At 47.4% G+C, this 21,595-nt stretch overlaps 1 protein-coding gene across 1 annotated transcript in view; it reads left to right on the forward strand.

The window, feature by feature from the left end:
- The first annotated feature begins 18,603 nt into the window (after positions 1-18,603).
- The window catches only part of ITGA11 (integrin subunit alpha 11), a 95,568-nt gene continuing 92,576 nt past the window's right edge, over positions 18,604-21,595 (forward strand). The window contains exons 1-2 of the mRNA XM_068993477.1: positions 18,604-18,766; positions 20,019-20,130. Of these exons, the coding sequence (XP_068849578.1) occupies positions 18,604-18,766; positions 20,019-20,130 (275 nt within the window). The remainder of the gene's footprint in view (positions 18,767-20,018; positions 20,131-21,595) is intronic.

Raw genomic sequence — 21,595 nt, forward strand, 5'->3', positions numbered from 1 at the left:
GGATATTTGGGGTCACATCTGATTCCAGTTTTCCACACAGCTTGGGGTATGTGTGTGTGTTTTAGTTAATCAAGACTTCATTGTACTTTTTTTTTTTTGCATACTTCTGACTTTTTATTCAGTTTGTCATGTACACATAAGATCTGTATCTATGCAATACTTTGTTTTTCTTTTGTTTTTTTTAATTTTTTGTTTTTTTATTTTTACAATGTTGTGTTGGTCTCTGCTGTACAACAATGCAAATCAGCCATAATTATACATATATCCCCTCCATCTCGAACCTTCCTCCCATCCCCGCATCCCACCTCTCTAGGTCATCACAACAGGAATTCATTATGTCACTGCTGGTGTGTTTTAAAATCCTTCAGAGCAGCTCTTGAAAGCTTAAAGAAAGAGCTCCATTTTGATCAATGTCTCTACCTAGAGAGGAAGATAAATGATGTAAGGCAGAAAACTCCACTGGCTTTCATAAAACTGTGAGTCTTATTCCTGACAGAGGTGATCCATGTGTTCTCTGAAGGCATGGGATGGCTGTCCAAAGCTGGGAGTGAAAACAATGTTAATTACAGCAAATTTCAGTGTGGTGTTTCTGATTCCAGTTTTTAGGTCTGTTTTCCATGAGCTTGACATCTGCTTAACCAACACATTGGCAGACTCCTGTTTAAAAAAAAAAAAATCAAAAGGGCAGATTTTTTCTCTCACCAGCACTTGCTCCGACCTTCCATCTCCACCCTCTGGATGCTGATGCGAGGGTCTCTATTCAACCGCATCCACCTGCCCCCAGAAAGCCTTTGGTCTCCTCCGCAGACCCTTTGTAACAGAACTCCCACTGAAAAAGACTGCCCAGCCAATGTCTGTTGGTTTCTGATTTAGAGAATTCTTCCTTCTACAAGGCTGTGAATGCTTTGGAAAGTTGAGGGGATGTTTTGATAAGTCACACATTAGCGAGCATATGTTTGTATAGCATAAAATACGGCACTAGGGGAACAGAACCATTTTAAAAATTTTATTTATTTATTTCATTTTATTTTTTTGGCTATGCTGGGTTTCTGTTGCTGTACACAGGCTTTCTCGAATCTTCCCTGGTGGCTCAGAGGGTAATACATCTGCCTGCAATGCAGGAGACCCAGGTTTAATCCCTGGGTCAGGAAGATCCCCTGAGAAGGAATGGCACCCCACTCCCGTACTCTTGCCTGGAAAATCCCATGGACGGAGAAGCCTGGTAGGCTACAGTCCATGCGTTTGCAAAGAGTCGGACGCAGCTGGGCGGCGTCCCTTCCCTCGCAGGCTTTCTCCAGCTGTGGCTAGCAGGGGCTACTTTTCGTCGTGGTGTGCGGGCTTCTCAGTGCGGTGGTTCCTCTCATTGCAGAGCACGGGCTCTGGGTGCTTGGGCTTCCATAGCTGTGGCACACAGGCTTAGTTGCCCTGTGGTATGTGGCATCTTCCTGGACCAGGGATCCATCCTGTGTCCCCTGCATTGGCTGGTGAATTCCTAACCAGTGGGCTACCAGGGAAGGCCCAGAACCATTTTCTGATGAAAGAAAGATACTGAAGTAGGGGAGAGAGGTTGGCGGGTCAGGCACCCAGCATATATCATGGGGACACACAGAGCCTGGCTGGAGAGCAGAGGCTGAGTGGACAGGGGGGCTGTGGGCAACAGGAAGGCTGTCTTGTGTCCCATCTGCTCACGTCCTTCTTAGATGTGCACTGCATTCTCAGTTGCTCAGTTGTGTCTGACCCTGTGTGACCCCATGGACTGTAGCCCACCAGGCTCCTTGGTCCATGGAATTCTCCAGGCAAGAACACTGGAGTGGGTAGCCGTTTCTGATGAGCTCATCCATAGCCATTCACTCACTTGTTCATTCTTTTTTTTTTTTTTTTCTGTTTTTTTAAATTAATTTATTTTTTATTGAAGGATAACTGCTTTACAAGATAATTGTTTTCTGTCAAACCTCAACATGAATCAACCATAGATATACATATATCCACTTCCTTTTGAACCTTCCTCCCATCTCCCTGCCCATCCCGCCCCTCTAGGTTGATACAGAGCCCCTGTTTGAGTTTCCTGAGCCATACAGCAAATTCCCGTTGGCTATCTATTTTACATATGGTAATGTAAGTTTCCATGTTACTCTTTCCATACATCTCACCCTCCCCTCCCTTCTCCCCATGTCCATAAGTCTGTTCTCTGTGTCTGCTTCTCTATTGCTGCCCTATAAATAAATTCTTCGATACCATTTTTCTAGATTCCATGTATATGTGTTAGAATACAATATTTATCTTTCTCTTTCTGACTTACTTCACTCTGTATAATAGGTTCTAGGTTCATCCGCCTCATTAGAACCTTGACTAAAACGCATTCCTTATTATGGCTGAGTAATATTCCATATTTTGAAATCAGATTGATTATATTCTTTGCAGCCAAAGATGGAGAAGCTCTATACAGTCAACAAAAACAAGACCAGGAGCTGACTGTGGCTCAGATCATGAACTCCTTATTACCAAATTTAGACTCAAATTGAAGAAAGTAGGGAAAACCACTAGACCATTCAGGTATGACCTAAATCAAATCCCTTATGATTATACAGTGGAAGTGAGAAATAGATTTAAGGGCCTAGATCTGATAGATACAGTGCCTGATGAACTATGGAATGAGGTTTGTGACATTGTACAGGAGACAGGGATCAAGACCATCCCCATGGAAAAGAAATGCAAAAAAGCAAAATGGATGTCTGGGGAGTCCTTACAAATAGCTGTGAAAAGAAGAGAGGTGAAAAGCAAAGGAGAAAAGGAAAGATATAAGCATCTGAATGCAGAGTTCCAAAGAATAGCAAGAAGAGATAAGAAAGCCTTCTTCAGCGATCAATGCAAAGAAATCGAGGAAAACAACAGAATGGGAAAGACTAGAGATCTCTTCAAGAAAATCAGAGATACCAAGGGAACATTTCATGCAAAGATGGGCTTGATAAAGGACAGAAATGGTATGGACCTAACAGAAGCAGAAGATATTAAGAAGAGGTGGCAAGAATCCATGGAAGAACTTTACAAAAAAGATCTTCACGACCCAGATAATCATGATGTGATCACTAATCTAGAGCCAGACATCCTGGAATGTGAAGTCAAGTGGGCCTTAGAAAGCATCACGATGAACAAAGCTAGTGGAGGTGATGGAATTCCAGTGGAGCTGTTTCAAATCCTGAAAGATGATGCTGTGAAAGTGCTGCACTCAATATGCCAGCCAATTTGGAAAACTCAGCAGTGGCCACAGGACTGGAAAAGGTCAGTTTTCATTCCAATTCCAAAGAAAGGCAATGCCAAAGAATGCTCAAACTACTGCACAATTGCACTCATCTCACATGCTAGTAAAGTAATGCTCAAAATTCTTCAAGCCAGGCTTCAGCAATACGTGAACTGTGAACTCCCTGATGTTCAAGCTGGTTTTAGAAAAGGCAGAGGAACCAGAGATCAAATTGCCAACATCTGCTGGATCTTGGAAAAAGCAAGAGAGTTCCAGAAAAACATCTATTTCTGCTTCATTGACTATGCCAAAGCCTTTGACTGTGTGGATCACAATAAAGTGTGGAAAATTCTGAAAGAGATGGGAATACCAGACCACCTAACCTGCCTCTTGAGAAATCTGTATGCAGGTCAGGAAGCAACAGTTAGAACTGGACATAGAACAACAGACTGGATTCAAATAGGAAAAGGAGTACGTCAAGGCTGTATATTGTCACTCTGCTTATTTAACTTATATGCAGAGTACATCATGAGAAATGCTGGACTGGAAGAAACACAAGCTGGAATCAAGATTGCCGGGAGAAATATCAATAACCTCAGATATGCAGATGACACCACCCTTATGGCAGAAAGGGAAGAGGAACTAAAAAGCCTCTTGATGAAAGTGAAAGAGGAGAGCAAAAAAGTTGGCTCAACATTCAGAAAGCAAAGATCATGACATCTGGTCCCATCACTTCATGGGAAATAGATGGGGAAACAGTAGAAACGGTGTCAGACTTTATTTTTTGGGGCTCCAAAATCACTGCAGATGGTGACTGCAGCCATGAAATTAAAAGACGCTTACTCCTTGGAAGAAAAGTTATGACCAACCTAGATAGCATATTCAAAAGCAGAGACATTACTTTGCCAACTAAGGTCCATCTAGTCAAGGCTATGGTTTTTCCTGTGGTCATGTATGGATGTGAGAGTTGGACTGTGAAGAAGGCTGAGCACTGCAGAATTGATGCTTTTGAACTGCGGTGTTGGAGAAGACTCTTGAGAGTCCCTTGGACTGCAAGGAGATCCAACCAGTCCATTCTGAAGGAGATCAGCCCTGGGATTTCTTTGGAGGGAATGATGCTAAAGCTGAAACTCCAGTACTTTGGCCACCTGATGCAAAGATTGACTCATTGGAAAAGACTCTGATGCTGGGAGGAATTGGGGACAGAAGGAGAAGGGGACGACAGAGGATGAGATGGCTGGATGGCATCACCGACTCGATGGACGTGAGTCTGAGTGAACTCTGGGAGATGGTGATGGACAGTGAGGCCTGGCATGCTGCAATTCATGGGGTCGCAAAGAGTCGGACACGACTGAGCGAACTGAACTGAACTGAACTGAATATTCCATTGTGTATATGTACCACAGCTTCTTTATCCATTCATCTGTCAGTGGACATCTAGATTGCTTCCATGTTCTAGCTATTGTAAATAGTGCTGCAATGAGCAATGGGATACATGTGTCTTTTTTCAGTTTTGATTTCCTCAGGGTATATGCCTAGCAGTGGGATTGCTGGGTCATATGGTGGTTTTATTCCTAGTGTTTTGAGGAATCTCCATACCTTCTTCCATAGTGGCTGTATCAATTTACATTCCCACCAACAGTGCAAGACCATTTTCTTTTCTCCACACCCTCTCCAGCATTTATCGTTTGTAGACTTTTTGATGAAAGCCATTTTGACCAGTGTGAGGTGATATCTCATTGTGGTTTTGATTTGCATTTCTCTAATAATGAGCGACGTTGAGCAAGTTTTCATGAGTTCGTTAGCCATCTGTATGTTTTTGGATAAATGTCTGTTTAGGTCTTTTTCCCACTTTTTGATTGGGTTGTTTGTTTTTCTGGTATTGAGTTGCATGAGCTGCTTGTATATTTTGGAAATTAATCCTTTGTCAGTTGTTTCATTTGCTATTATTTTCTCCCATTCTGAGGGTTGTCTTTTCACCTTGCTTATAGTTTACTTTGCTGTGCAAAAGCTTTCAAGTTTAATCAGGTCCCACTTGTTTACTTTTGTTTTTATTCCTGTTACTCTAGGAGGTGGGTCATAGAGGATCTTGCTTTATGTCATCAAATGTTCTGCCTATGTTTTCTTCTAAAAGTTCTATATTTTCTGGTCTTACATGTAGGTCTTTAATCCATTTGGAGTTTATCTTTGTGTATGGTGTTATGAATTGTTCTAATTTCATTCTTTTACATGTAACTGTCCAGTTTTCCCAGTGCCACTTATTAAAGAAGCTGTCTTTGCCCCACTGTGTATTCTTGCCTCCTTTGTCAAAAATAAGGTACCCATAGGCCCATGGGTTTGTTTCTGGGCTTTCTATCTTGTTCCATTGGTGTATATTTCTGTTTTTGTGCCAGTACCATACTGTCTTGGTGACTGTAGCTTTGTAGTATAGTCTAAAGTCAGGAAGTTTGATTCCTCCAGCTCCATTCTTCTTTCTCAAGACTTCTTTGGCTATTTGGGGTCTTTTGTATTTCCATATGAATTGTGAAATTTTTTGTTCTATTCCTGTGAAAAATGCCATTGGTAATTTGATAGGGATTGCATTGAATCTGTAGATTGCATTTGGTAGTGTAGTCATTTACACAATACTGATTCTTCCTACCCAGGAACATGGAATATCTCTCCATCTGTTTATATCATCTTTAATTTCTTTCATTAGTGTCTTATAATTTTTGTGTACAGTTCTTTTGTCTCCTTAGGTAAGTTTATTCCTAGACATTTAATTCTTTTTGTTGCAGTGGTGAAGGGGATTGATTCCTTAATTTCTCTTTTTCATTTTTCATTGCTAGTATTTAGAAATGCAAGTGATTTCTGTGTATGGATTTTGTATCCTGCAACCTTGCTAAATTCACTGGTTAGCTCTAGTAATTTTTCTGATACTACCTTTAGGGCTTTCTATGTACAGTATCATGTCATCTGCAAACATTGAGAGCTTTACTTCTTCTTTTCCAATCTGGAGTCCTTGTATTTCTTTTTCTTCTCTCATTGCTGTAGCTAGGACTTCCAGAACTATGTTGGATAATAGTGGTGGAAGTGGACACCTTGTCTTGTTCCTGATCTTAGAGGGAATGCTTTCAGTTTTTCACCACTGAGAATAATGTTTGCTGTAGGCTTATCATGTCACTTGTTTATTCTTCAATCTGTTCTGTCTACTTTGTTGCAAGCCTGTGCGGGGCTCAGGGGTGAGGAGGGACAGAACCCTCTCAAGTTCATTTAAAGTCACCTCCCTTATGGCACCAAAGGCAAGGTTATCATAGGGTCTTCAAAGCTTCAACTCAAATGAAAGCTTCCCAAAGGAAACTATTGCTGGTCCAGCTGGAAGGGTGTCATTTTAGGATGTGAATAGAGGGTCTCACCCGACCCCACTAACAAGAGCTCTCTACTGCCCTGCCTGCCCTCTCAGAGATACAGCCAGCCTTGATGAAGATGCTCAAAAGCAGTAAAGGATGTAGAGCCTTGGAAGCAGACAGGAAGCAGACCTCAGCACCAGCACATGGGCCCGGGGCATGTCGGTCTCGGACCTTTATCTTCCTCACCTATTTAACGAGGATAAAAACCCCTAGTCACTTGTTAGAATTAAATGAAATACTGTTCTAAGGCGCCTGGCCCATCCTGGCCCTTGGTGGGTGCTCTGAGTGTGGCAGGGGATCTTCACCAGGAGATTCAGAGAAGGAATGGAACATGAGCCCTGCCCAGATACTGGGGAAGGCTAGATCCCCCCTCTACATGTGTCCCTCCAGCTAGAAGACCTGGGTCCCAGCAGGTAACCTTCCTGAGCCTCCATTTCCCATTGGTGGAAGGAGCCCCCAGTCTACCCTGTGTGTGTGTTGACTTTATATTTGTCGAGCAGCTCCTGTTTGTAACTCTAGGCCCCAGGGGGATGCAGGGACAGCCTATGGCATGGTTCCATCCCTTGGACTCTCTACCGCAGTGGGGAGGGCGGGGTTGAGAGGCAGGACAGGCAGGGGAGGTGCAGGATGGGCTGGGCAGGTGGGAGGTGGGTTAAGTGGGCAGGGTGAGTGGGACTCGCACTGGGTCCCTTGATGGGTGCAGGATGGGGCTGACGGCATGAGCAGGTGTGCAGGGGCAGGGAACTGAGGGCAGAGCCTTGGAGGGGGAGGGGCAGCCAGAGTGCCTGCTGTGTAGACAGTGTTAGGGGCCGCCCGCAGGGGTCTGATGAGGGGTGAATATGTGAGTTCTCTCCCTGTGGCCGTCTCTGCACACATGTGAGGGCTTCCTCGGACCCCGAACTCTCCAGCCACAGTGGCCCACCCCCTCATCGCACACAGGAGGAAGCTTTCTGACTCTGACATGTACTTTTTCACATGTTTAACATTCAGGAGACATCAAAGTACATACTGATTTGGGTTCTTCCTCCTGGGAAGGTGGACATGTGGCCACAGCCACCCACAGCGTAGCTGCTGGCAAGCTCAGAGCTGCTCGCAGTCAGAGACAGCAGAGGGTGCGGACTGGGGATGCACTGGTTCCTGGATGAGATCACTTCCCGAGATTCCTCTAAGAAACAAGTGCTCTGCTTATTCCATGGGGAGGGACGACGCCTTTCCACAGAAGTCTCTCTCTCATTCCCTCTTCCTGCCCTCCCTGTCCACTCTGGGGATAGAGCTGCTCCTTCAGACAAAAGGCACCTCTCTCCTGTAAGCTCATCCCTCTCTCTGGACTCCAATGGGGAGAAATCATTGCCTCCTGTCATTACCACCCCCCAGTCAGCCCTCTCTGACTGATCCTTTGGCAACACGTGCATGTGTACACACACACGCACACTAGGCGCTCCCGGTGAGCTGTGTTCTGACCAGCACGAGGCCAGGGGAGCCAAGGATAGGAGACGCCATTCAAAGATAAAGGTCTCACCTGCTTCTTCAACAGAGGAAAGAAGGAAGGATTGGCTGGTGATATTAGTGGTTGGAAAAGTATGAAGCAGAATGGACTCCATAGTGTTTCCTTCTGAGAAAAAGGCAGAGAGCCATGAAGCCACATGCAGAAGGCAGTCATTTGTAAAGAAGTCAGATGCTGAAGAGTTGATTAGAGAAGCTAGGAAACCAGAGGAGAGGTCTTTGCCAAGAGCAGAGAGGAGGCCTCTGTCACTTGGGGAGACCCAAGTGTGAGCAAGTTTGCTCTAAAGCAGTGGCCTCCAAACATTTTGGCACCAGGGACTGTTTCATGGAAGACAATTTTTTCACAAGGGTTGAGGGGGTAGGGAGGATGGTTTTAGGATGAGTCAAGCACATTATGTTTATTGAGCACTTTATTTCTATTGTTATTACATCAGCTCCACCTCAAATCATCAGGCATTAGATCCCAGAGGTTAGAGACCCCTTCTTTAAAGCACCAGGGGGTGCTCTAAAGCAACAGGGCCTGGTGGTAAAACTGGCTTGGCGTCACCAGACCTCCCCCACCTGATCACGGCCTCCAGCCCTAGCAGCAGAGCAGTTCAGGGCAGAGCCACTAGGGGGCAGGCAAGAGGGTGTCACAGCTCACTTTCATAAGTGGTTTGAAGCTGAGGGGCACTTGTATTGGACCCAAATACTAGCGAGGAGGGAAGGCATGCCTTCCTGTTGACCCCAGTCCTGGCAGGCCACCTAATAGAGACCCACGGGGTGATGGCTATCTGCTTGCCCCTTGAAGTGCCCCTGTATCATCTGCCTACTCCTCCCCGCCAGAAGGGAGATGACTTTGGAAATGAATCCAGAGGAAAAGGTCACACAGACTCAGAACATCCTGTCTGTAAAGGTTTTTAGACCACCTGGTCCAGCTTCCTCATTTTCTATAATGGAGATCGAGGCCTGGGGAGAAGTAGCTTGTCCAACGTTCAGCCAGTCAGTGGCAGAACCCAGGAGGGGACCCAGGTCTTCTGGTGCCCAGCCTACTTCCGCTCACCACAGCAGCCCTAGTTCTCAGGCGTTGGGTATTATATTCCCATGCCCCCTTCTCTGAGTTCTAGAACCAGCTGTCCTAAACTCAGGAGTCCATCCTCTGGCCTTTGACCCTGACAGTGATGCTCCAGCCATGTCTCCCTTCTAAAGGATCATGGGCTTCCATGACTAGAAGATTCGAGGGAGAGAAAAGTTTTGGTCCAAGGTCCAAGGTCAAGTAACCAGGTAATCAAAGATTTAATACATACCACTGGCATCCTCAAGTTTCGAAATAAGAGGAGTCTGAAGGGAACTATGTCTCCTGCCCATTTGCTCTAAATTTCCTCACTGATGGACTTCCCTGGTGGTCCAATGGCTAAGACTCCATGCTTACAATGTAGGGGGACTGGGTTCAAACCCTGGTCAGGGAACTAGATCCCACATGCTGCAACTAAGACCCAGCATAACCAAAAATACATATTTTAATAAATAAATAAATTTTCTCACTGAGGTTTTAGCAACACAGTCCAACTCCAGGGCACAGCTGGGCTTTCTTGAAAAGATGACCACATTGCCTGGACCCATCCTAAGGCCTCCATCCCTTTGATATCTGGGTGTGCCCAGAAGCCACAGCCAGGGGAGTGGGGCCCTGGGGCCGGGTCTCCATGGTTCTAGCAAGGAGATTGAGAGCTGGGCCTGGATAATGTAGAGCGTTAGATGACAGTTTTCTTTAGTTCTCCCCCTTTGGCTTGGGAATGCAAAATATAATCAGTTTTGCCTGGAGAGTTCCCTTCCTAAGTGTGTTTGACTTCAGCCAACATTAAGATGAGCTTGCATTCCTCCACACAGCCTGGCCTCCAGTTCTGTTTGCAGAGACTCAAGACAGATGCTTGCGTGTCGACAACTGGAAACTGGTTGTGTGTTTGCTCTAGAGAATCTCTCTGACGCGGGCCGGGGTTGGGCCTTAGGTAGAAGGGAGTAGGACAACCCTCTCATTTGACAGAGGGGGACACGGAGGCCCAGAAAGGCGTAGTGACTCTCTATGGCTACTAGGCAAATGTAGCAACAAAGCTGAGATTTGAATGCAGATCACCCTGTGCCCTGGTCCCACCTTTGCAGGGCTTCACTTTGGGCTCTGGTGACATGTAAGCATAGCTGTTGACTCACCCACCTGGCTACAGACTCTGAAGACCGCAGGTCATGTCTTATTTGACTTGGTGTCCCTGATTCCCAGCATGAAACCTGGAGCTTCGTAGCCCCAATTAGACATTTGTGGAATTGAAAGATTGTAGAGGAGGGTTATATGGAAGGAATGGTGGTGAATAAAGACGGGCATGAAAAAAGAAAAGCTCATGACCTTTGGTAGATCCCCACCCCTTTTCTAGCCTGAGTTCTCTCACTGGTAACAGCAACGGTCTTAAATACAACTAGGTGGTTCTCAAACTATGTTCCAGGATACCCTAGGGTTCAAAGAACTGTCTTAGGACTGTTCCTGCAGGTGGGAGCTACTCCTTGTCCACTGTCCCTAAGTCCAGCCTCAGCTTCCTGTGTCTGCTTCTTATGTATAGATTTTGTTCTCAGAAGGTGGGATTCACTGCAAAAAAAAAAAAAAACCAAAGTTTTGAGACCTCTAGGCTATTTGATCTTTAAGATCCCTGCTTGTTCTTAAGAATAAAATCCTAATAAGTGACCCTTCCCTGATAACATATTTGTTGCACACCATTTTTGGCCCTGTGGTAAACTGTCTGAGTTGGGGGGTGGGTTTCATGTCCCATGGCCATGAGACAGAGAGAAAATGAGGTACAGAAGGGCCCTGAGCCCTAGAATTGATGCTAGGGATCTATGTGTCTGCTGTTCCCGTGTCGGCCATTCCTGTGTCCCGATGAAGCAGGACAGCCCAGCTGTAAGGCTCGGCGCATGACTCAGGAAGGAGAGATCATGGCCCGCTTGCTAGGCCACACTGCTTCCTGACAGGCTCGGTCCAGGCCTCCCCGTGAGCTCTTGAGAAGGGAATGACTGAGTTACTACCCCAATCACAGTGAGTCCCCAGTAGGTAACTCATGTTCTGCCTCCTCTCTCACTGTCCACCATTTAAGAGCCAGACTGAGTCAGTTACCAATTGCTGCAGTAATGCTATGTAACAAATAACCCCCCACCCCTCCCCCACCAAAACTGAGTGACACACATCATTATTTGGTTCACTTGTCTGGATCAGCTGGACGTCCAGCTAACCTAAGCTAAGCTCAACTGAGAGGCCAGCTGGCCTCACAGAGCTTGCTCGTACATGTGAGTGGATAGCTGACCCCAGCCAGGTATGGTTGTGGAGTTCAGTTCCAAGTGTCTCTCCTCCTTTTTCTGGGATATGTGGGCCAGCCTGAGCGAATACTTCTCACACTGATGGCCGCAGTGCAAGTGAGCAAGCAGAAACAGACAAGATGTTGGCGTCCTAAGATTCCGGATGGAAACTGGCAAGCTTTCATTTCTGCCTCATATGGCTCAGCCCAGAGTTAAGTGGGGAGGTGTCACAGGCTTTGTTTAGTGTTGTTAGGCGGAGCTGAACCTTCTACTTTAGTTCAACACATTTTACTGAGGATCTCTGTGTCCCAACCCCTGCAGTGGGAATAAAGAGATAAACAAAACCCCATCCTTGTCTTCACATGGCTTGGAGTCTTGGAATGGGGAGAAGTATGGAACTCATGGCACTCAGTGTTTACTTTTATTTTTTTATCTACTCATTTAATGGCTTCACTGGGTCTTCATCACTGTGCGAGGACTCTCTCTAGTTGTGGTACATGGGCTTCTAATTGCGGTGGTTTCTGTTGTTGTGGAGCACAGGTGTGTAGGCTCAGTAGTTGTGACACCCAGGCTTTAGTTGCTCTGGAACAGGTGGGATGTTCCCAAAGCAGGGATTAAACCCATGTCCCTTGCATTGGCAGGCAGACTCTTAACCACTGACTCACCAGGGAAGTCCCATTGCTCAACATTGAGTTTGGTTTTTTTTTAATATAAATTTATTTTAATTGGAGGCTAATTACCTTACAATATTGTATTGGTTTTGCCATACATCAACATGAATCCACCACGGGTGTACATGTGTTCCCCATCCTGAACACCCCTCCCACCTCCCTCCCCATACCATCCCTCTGGGTCATCCCAGTGCACCAGCCCCGAGCTTCCTGTATCATGCATCGAACCTGGACTGGCGATTCATTTCAGATATGATATTATACATGTTTCAATGCCATTCTCCCAAATCATCCCACCCTCGCCCTCTCCCACAGAGTCCAAAAGTCTGTTCTATACATCTGTGTCTCTTTTGGTGTCTCACATACAGGGTCATCGTTACCATCTTTCTAAATTCCATATATATGTGTTAGTTTACTGTATTGGTGGTTTTTTTTTTTTTCTGGCTTACTCCACTCTGTACAATAGGCTCCAGTTTCATCCACCTCATTAGAACTGATTCAAATGTATTCTTTTTAATGGCTGAGTAATACTCCATTGTGTATATGTACCACAGCTTTCTTATCCATTCATCTGCTGATGGGCATCTAGGTTGCTTCCATGTCCTGGCTATTATAAACAGTGCTGCGATGAACATTGGGGTACACGTGTCTCTTTCAATTCTGGTTTCCTCGGTGTGTATGCCCAACAGTGGGATTGCTGGGTCATAAGGCAGTTCTATTTCCAGTTTTTTAAGGAATCTCCACACTGTTCTCCATAGTGGCTGTACTAGTTTGCCTTCCCACTGATAGTGTAAGAGGGTTCCCTTTTCTCCACACCCTCTCCAGCATTTATTGTTTGTAGACTTTTGGATAGCAACCATTCTGACTGGCATGAAATGGTACCTCATTGTGGTTTTGATTTGCATTTCTCTGATAATGAGTGATGTTGAGCATCTTTTCATGTTTGTTAGCCATCTGTATGTCTTCTTTGGAGAAATGTCTGTTTAGTTCTTTGGCCCATTTTTTGATTGGGTTGTTTATTTATCTGGAATTGAGCTTCAGGAGTTACTTGTATATTTTTGAGATTAATTCTTTGTCAGTTGCTTCATTTGCTATTATTTTCTCCCATCCTGAAGACTGTCTTTTCACCTTGCTTATAGTTTCCTTTGTTGTGCAGAAGCTTTTAATTTTAATTAGGTCCCATTTGTTTATTTTTGCTTTTATTTCCAATACTCTGGGAGGTGGGTCATAGAGGATCCTGCTGTGATTTATGTCAGAGAGTGTTTTGCCTATGTTCTCTTCTAGGAGTTGTATAGTTTCTGGTCTTATGTTTAGATCTTTAATCCATTTTGAGTTTATTTTTGTGTATGGTGTTAGAAAGTGGTCTAGTTTCATTCTTTTACAAGTGGTTGACCAGTTTTCCCAGCACCACTTGTTAAAGAGATTGTCTTTTCTCCATTGTATATTCTTGCCACCTTTGTCAAAGATAAGCTGTCCATAGGTGCGTGGATTGATCTCTGGGCTTTCTATTTTGTTCCATTGATCTATATTTCTGTCTTTGTGCCAGTACCATACTCTCTTGATGACTGTGGCTTTGTAGTAGAGCCTGAAGTCAGGCAGGTTGATTCCTCCAGTTCCATTCTTCTTTCTCAAGATTTCAGCATTGAGTTTTAACTTCAACATTTAACTATTCTCTAAACCCCTCCATGAATGGAGGTGTAGGCAGAAGGAGACTCACAGTCCAGTGTCATTCCCCTGATGCCCCAACAGTTCTCAAGGGCAGGGTCCAGATTTCCTTCCGCTGGAAGCTTCTAGAGGGAAGACATAGTTACTAGGTCTCCTGTGAGTGCTGCAAGCCCCCAAGGGCAGGATCCCCAGAGTCAGAGGGCTCCCTGACCTGCAGCTGCCTCCTCTCTAGTGGAGGCCTTCCTCCTCCAGAGGCAGAAGCCTCTCTGATGAGGGGATCACATTCTCCCCACCCCCCATCTCTTCTCTCATATCTCACCTGTGCCTTCTACAGGGGCCTAGAGATGGGGAGGTGACTCAGGCCTTGCCAGCAATGCTCCCAAAACTAGCATTGCCTGCTTAGATGCCTGTCTTTGAAACAATGGCCCCAAAGAAGAAGGAAAAGACAGCTGGGATGATGACGGAGCCAGAACCATCACGTTTTTGGTATTTGCTGCAGCAGAAGCAGCAGCAATAGAGGATGAAAACCAGTCAGGCGTCTAGAGCTCATTCGACTCAGGCTGGAATGTGTGATTGTGTTTTCCATAGCAGAAGGAGGTCCACGTTACCATTTCTTCTTACTTGGCCAGAGTCAGGGTCTTTTCTCCTGCCGTGCCACCCTTCCCCCAATTCCCTATCTGTGATTTGCTTTTAGACCTGAAGATTCCTGGGGCCCACGTAGAACTGGGAAGGGCGTTCTGGTAACATTTCATCCTCCGTCACCCCCATCCCAGCTCCCACCATCCAAGGCAAACGAAAGCTCTTGCTTACACAGGTGTGTCTGCATCCCGGAGCAGGACCCAGAGAATGAGCAGAGGCCTGGCAGATGGATGGTGCCTGAGAGATGGTCACTCTCAGGTTCCCCGGGATAGCTTCCTCCTGCTGTCAGTTCTGGCGCTTCACCCAGACTTTCAAGGCCCTTGGGACTCTGGCTGCATCCGTCTAACGCACCTGGTCCTGTGTATTCCACCTACTGTGATCAGGGATGCACCTGTCTGCTCTCTAGTGAGCAGAATCCGAGGGTGTGGGACCCAGGATGAGTGAGTTTTTAAGAAGGGGCAGGTGGGAGGAGGATCAACCTGGCTAAGACCACCGCAGTGAGGAGCTCAAGTGACCACAGTGGGGAGGAAGGCTTGAAGGTGGCAGGTAGGCTGGGGCAGGACTCATGAGGCCTCCGAGTGCATCCTCCCACTTCCTAGCTACCTGCCTTCTTTGTGCATCAGCTTCCTCACCTGCAGAGTGAGAATAATGATCTACTTACTTCAAAAGGTTGTTTTGGGGCTTCCCTGGTGGTCCAGTGGGTAAGAATCTCCCTGCCAATGTAGGGCACGTTGTTTTGACCCCTGGTCCGGGAAGATCCCACGTGCTGAGAGGCGACCAAGCCCGGGTGCCTCAACACCCTACATCTTGTGCTCCACAAGAAAGAGCAGCCCTCTCCACAACCAGGGAAGCCCACATGCAGCCACGAAGACCCAGCGCAGCCAAAAAGAAAGACACGCATTTAAAAGTTGTTGTGAGGATTAAATGCACTTAGCATAGTGCCTGGTGCCTAGTGAATTCTCTGTGCATGTGCACCGGAATTTTTCTTATTATTATCTAAATGGTAAGGAGATGTCTGTACCAGTCGGAGAACTAGGAAATAAACGAGGGAGAAAAAGGCCAACAGGTCCTGATTCTGGGAACAGGTTCTCAGATGGTGAGAAGTCCATCAGACAAGTCTCTCTGCATATTCCTAGTATAGGACAAGGGTAAAAAGATAAAAAGTCAGTCCTGGATGTTGCCTCAATAGTGTATAGCTGGAGAAGAGAGCAGGGAAGATGCGGAAACTCCTGTCATCCACGACAGAGAGCGACAGGCTGTGAGCCACCCAGAGGAAGGTTGCTCTGAATGTTGTAAAGAGGTGACATCAGAGCTGAGCCTCGATGCTTGAGAAGAAGGGAAGAAAGGCCTTCAGGCTGGGTGGACAGTGTGGGCAAAGGCACTGGGGCAGGGAGACTTGATTCAGTTCCAAGATATGCTGAGTACTGTCCATGCACCAAGCACTGCCACAGGTTAGTTACTGCATTCAATCTTGTCACCCAGACATTGAGGTTGGCATTATTATTCCCATTTTATAGGTGAGTAAACGGAGGACCAGAAAGGAATAGTCCCTGGCCTGGGGTCAGCCATTAATGAATGAATGTTGGAGCCAGGCTTCTAACAAGCCCCCATCCCGAACTCAAGACCACGCTTTCTCTAGGCCTAGCTTCGCCCTCAGAGAGTCTGGCAGGAGGGCAGGAGGAACCAGGCCATTCCTGACACTTTGGGTCAGAAAGGCTGTTCCCTTCTGCTTTGACGGCCCCACATTCACACTATGAACTCCTGCCTCTGGGCCACCTCGCTGATTCCTGCACATCACCTTTCAAGGCCAGGTCATATCTCCAGAGGCTTCCTGACCCCCTGGCCCACAGCTGTCTCTCCCAACCCCGGCATTCAGGTGACCACCTTGTACTTTCTCTCTTCGAGGTTTCCTCAGGTGGCTCAGCAGTGTTTGAGGCCAGCCCCCACCTCGGTGCTGGGTCCAGCAACACAGACCCCATGTTGCCTTCATGGCGCCACTGTCCTGGTGGGGAGATTGGACTAATCAAATGATCACACCTGCTCTGTATAATTACCAACCAGGTAATTCTAAAGGAGGGGTCGCGGGTCACCTGTTAGTGAATTCAAAGGGTGTTGAGATCGTTAGACAAGATCTGATGTAATGGTGGATGAGGGTGGTCAGGGGAGCTCCCTGGGGAGGTGGAAGAATGGGACATGTGTGCTGAGATCTGAAGGAGAGCAGATCAGATCAGAAGATCAGAACTTCTCTGAGAAGTTCATCAGACAGATTCTGGCAGAAGAAATAGCATGTGTGAAGGCCCCAAGACAGGAGGAAGCCAAGTGGGAGCAGAAAGACAGCCCTGGGGCCTGGGCCACAGGAAGTCAGAGGAAAACTTGACAAGAGGCTAGGGAGGCTCAGAGGGCACTGGGGCCAGGTGGGGACTGTGGAGTTTCTCCCAAGACCCTTGGGAAGCTAGTGGCAGCAGTGGGGCTGGTCCTGGGAGAGGGTGGAGTGGCCAGCATTGCTGCTTAGCCGAGCCTCCCTAAGCTCTAGCGTGCACGCCCTGGGGAGCACAGGCGGTCTGGACGTGTGTCGGCCGGCATGCCTCAGCAGCTGGGACGGGGCCACCCCGCCTGGGGATGGGTTTGTGGCCTCCGCCTTGGCCTGGATAGTGGGTCTGAGACCCAGTGGTTCTCGCACTCCACGCTGTGGATTCACTGCCTTCCTGAGACTGGCTGATGCTTCTTCAAAAGAAAGATAAGCTCCTGAGAAAGAGAGCAGCAGCTGATGTAATTTTGGCCACAGTCCACAGGAGAGCAAGCCCAGGAACCGTGGCTTTTTCCCCCTCTGTCATCAATATCAAGGGCAGTGAAGTGGCCAGCTGCCCAGCCAGACTCCCGGAGTCTCTGCAATCGGCCTGCTGATTCCCATCAGAAACAATTTTGTTTTGTTTTGCTGGTGCTTGGGGTTCGTAAGTCTCTGAGAAGAGTACATTCCCTGAGAATGAAAGCCATCCGCCATCAGGGGAGCAGTCCAGAGATCTTGTCAGGAGGCACGGTCCAGGGTGTCAGACTTGACATCACTTTTAGGAAATCCATACTCTGGTTGGTTCGTTTGGTCAGAAGCAAATGCCAACTTGAGGAAGAAACCAGCACTTTGTAACTTAATGCCCCGGCCTTGAGACTGTTTGTCCTCTCCCCATGGCCAGACTTTGCTAATCGTGTCCCAGGGGGTTGGGGGTGTGGGTACTGGGGGAGATAGGACCTGTTCTAGACGGAGCCCCCCAGAGTGAATGGAGGAGCACGGGGCCACTGGCTCCTCTCCCATCTGCTGACCCCAACCAAACCCAAAGAAGGCATAGGAGGTGGGACCTGAGGTCAAGAAAGCAGACCCCTTTCTCTGAAAAGAATGTTCCTGCCCCCTCTCCCAGGGGTAACACAGAGCCTAGAGCCCCAAGCAGTCTCATCATGGAAGTGTTCTAACCTCCTCCCAGCCGAGCAATTCGGGGCAAATTAACCTCCCAGAGATATGATAATATCTATTTCACGGGGTTGGTGTGTGATTTAAATAAGTAATATAAAATTACTGGTTAGATACCTAGAATAGTGCCAGGAATACATTAGTGCTCAGTAAATATTTTTCCTCCTGTTCCTCATTGAGGGGAGAGAGCATCCCAGACAAATGCAGGTCCTGGTCTCTAAGCATTCCATCAGTATCTGTTGACCACTGACCATGACCTAGACCTTGATTCAAGGCACTAAGTATATGACACTCAGCAGTGTCTCTCGGCACTTGGAGGACACAAGAATATTATGAAATATCAGCTGTGTGACAATCAGATACCTCTGTAACATGTTAGGGATAAGTGCTATGAAGACAAATGAAGAAAGAGATGAGAGTGACAGGGGGTCCTGGTGATGGACAAGATGACATTGAAACAGGGACCCTAATGATGTGGGGGAGTGAGTCTGCTAGTAACTCAGGGAGGAGCATCCAGGCAGTAGGAAAGGAAGCCAGGGCCAAGGTGCTGAGCAGGGACAGGTCTGACACATTCTAATAACAGGAAAGGGGACTGTGTGACTAGAGCAGAAGGAAGGGGGGCTAGAGTAAATGAGGGGCAGAGGGAACCAGCTGGGGTTCCTTTGGGGAATCACAGGGCCTGGCAGGTAAGGAGTTTGGCTTTGACTGTGGGTTGCTGGGAAACCGATGGAGGGTATGGAGCTGGGGTCACGGGATCCAGCAGGTCTTGGAAGGATCCTTCTGGCCATGTTTGCCCAAGATGCACTGATAGTGGAGAAGACCTTGAAGACACAATGTCCACTCTTCACCTCACTGGCCCTCACCTCCCTGCTGGCCTGGGAGTGGTGGGGTGGGTCTGGATTTCCTGACTGCCAAGCACACCTGCCTCTTGCTCAGGGTTCCCTCACTCTGCTGGGCTTGGGTACAGGAATGGGAGGACCACGGACCACCAGAGGACATTTCCAGGGGGTCCCAGGGAGCCAGATAAAGTGTTTCCCCTGCAGTCAGGGAACGTGTATGGCCTGTGCATGTGAGTGTGTGTGCACGTCCATGTGTGGGCCTGTGTGTGTGCACATATGTGCCTCTCTGATTGTGCATACATGCATGTGCGTGCACCGTTTCTGGGGCAGAGTTGGAGAGTTCCGCAGGTGACACCAGTGTCTCTCTCTGCTCTGTGACGTGCCCACACTGGCCGAGGACCAGTGATCCTTCATCCCCCTGTGCTCACCTGGTCGGGCCGCTCTTCCCCAGGGCTGCCTGCTGCTGACCAGGCTGATAAGGCTTTGTAAATAAGGCAGTGGTGGTTAACACATGAGAGGAATGGCAATGATAGTCTGTCTGCTGTGCTCTGTTAATTGTTGTTGTTCAGTCACTCAGTCGTGTCCAGCTGCCTCAAGGCTTTCCCCCGGGCAGAACCAGTTAATTGACCAATTAGGGGCCGAGGTGAAAGGGTTTTACGGGGCTTTCCCTGCTCCGCCTTGGCTTGTGCAGCTGAGCAGTGGCCCTGGCTGAAGCCAGGTGGAGCTTTGCAGGTGGATTCAGGAGAGGGTCAGCCAGCAGCACTGGAGCCGTGGCCACTAGGACCCCAGGCCCGGCTGGGGCAAAGCGGGTGGCAAGAGAGGTGGGAAGTCAGCTCCCTGACTACTTAGCAGTCGGAGGTGAAAGAAGGGAGGAGTAGAGAGAGAAGGAGAGGGGAGGGAAAAGACAGGAAAAAAGGAGAGGAGACCAGCGGAAGTTAGCAGCAGAGTTAGAGGAAGGGGTGATGGAGGAGACAGGCACCGTCCCTTCACTGTGAGGCCAGGGATTCTTCTGGGGAAGGACAAGGTCTTACCCTTCAGACCTGCCTGGTCTCTAAGAGGAGGCTTCAGACCTGTGCCTCCCCTACCAGACTGGCTCCCCCAGGGGCAGGGGCTGGGCCTTTCCCATCAGATTGTCGGCTCCCCAGACAGGGACTATGTTAACCAACACTGGGGGCTCCGCAAGGATAGGGGTACTTACTCCATCCACGCCAAGACCCTCAAGGTAGGTGATCTGCTGGGGGTCGCCAGTCATGGCCCTGGGACCAGGATATCCGCCTGCCTGACCTCTCCCTCCCCTCTCAGGGTTCACGGCCACCTTCAACATGGACACCAAGAAGCCCCGAGTCATCCCCGGCTCCAGGGCCGCCTTCTTCGGCTACACGGTGCAGCAGCATGACATCAGCGGCAGGAAGTGGTGAGTGAGAGCTGCCACCCCTCCCCCACCCCCCTTCACAGCCCTGCACCTCCCCCCACCCAGGCCCCCCATGGGCTGATAGCACAGGCCCTCGCATGCAAATGCCCCCCTTCCCAGGGCCTTGACTTCCTGTCCTGGCAGGTCAGGGGCTGCCTAGGATCTGCCCTGTCTTTGAAACCATGAGCATCCCCTTCATAGGCCTCCATCTTCTCATCTGAGAAATGGGAATGAACACCCTCTTTCTTCTGGTTATGAGACAACATAGGCAGCATGCACCAAGAACCAGTAATCACCCCCTCTCATCCCCTCTCAGGGCCCCAGGCTCCCATCAGCAGGGGCAGCACTTCTGGTTGTGGCTGTTGGGGAGAGCTGTGGAAGGTAGGGTGTCTCTGAGAGGATGGATGTGCTCAAAGCTGAAACACAGGCCACAGTGGGGCAAAGGAAAGTGAGAGAAGGCTAAGTGTAGGGAGAGGACCTCCCTGGGGCGGGGGTAGTCAGGAGGCAGGAAGGGTCAGCCTCCTATTTCCAATATAACTTTGTTGGATTATATTTTACATGTTATATAATTTACTCATTTCAGTGTCAGCTCAGTGATTTCTTCTGAAATTTACCAAGTTGTGCAGCCATCACTACAAATCAGTTGTAGGACATTTTCACACATACCCCATTTATTTAAGAATGTATTCCCATATCAAACAGCAAAATTCAACAATGTAAAAGCCACAGTTACTTTTGTTCCAACCCAGTAGTATCTCATGGTGGGTTTAACTGGCATTTCTCTAATGACTAACAATGTTGAGTAACTTTTTGTGAATTTATTGGCCATTTTGGTATCCTATTTTATGATGTGTCTGATTCAGTCTTGCGCATTTTTAAAATTGTGTTGTGTGTATTTTTCTTAATAATTTATACAACTTAAAATATATATATATATTCTATATACAAATCCTTTGTCAGAGAAAAGCATTGCAAAGAACTTCTCCCTGTCTGTGGCTTGCATTTTCATTTCCTTAATGGTGTCTTTTTATGAACAGAAGTTCTTTAATAAAGTCTAATTTATCACTCTTTTTATAGGGTCTTGTGTGTCCCATTTAAGAAATGTTTGCTTCTCTCAAGATCATGAAGATACTTTCCAGAAGTATCTTTTTTCCTCTTTTTTCTTCCAGAATTTTGATGTTTTTGCTTTCTCATTTAAGTCAGTGGTTCATTTCAAATAAATGTTTGTGTGAGATGTGAGATAAAGGTCAAAGGTGTTTTTTTTTTTTCTTTAAAATATGGATATCCAGTTGATCTAGCACCATTTGTTAAAAGACTATTTTCCCACTGAACTGTAGTGTGGTCTTTGTTGAAAATCAGGTGACCCCTATACATATGGGTCTATTTCTAGCCTCTATTCTAATCTATAAAATAGAAAGCTGCCTTGGTTACTTTGCTTCAGAGAAAGTCTTGAAGTTAGGTAATGTGA

This window comes from Capricornis sumatraensis, chromosome 2 (genome assembly GCF_032405125.1).
Source record: "Capricornis sumatraensis isolate serow.1 chromosome 2, serow.2, whole genome shotgun sequence".
NCBI lineage: Eukaryota > Metazoa > Chordata > Mammalia > Artiodactyla > Bovidae > Capricornis > Capricornis sumatraensis.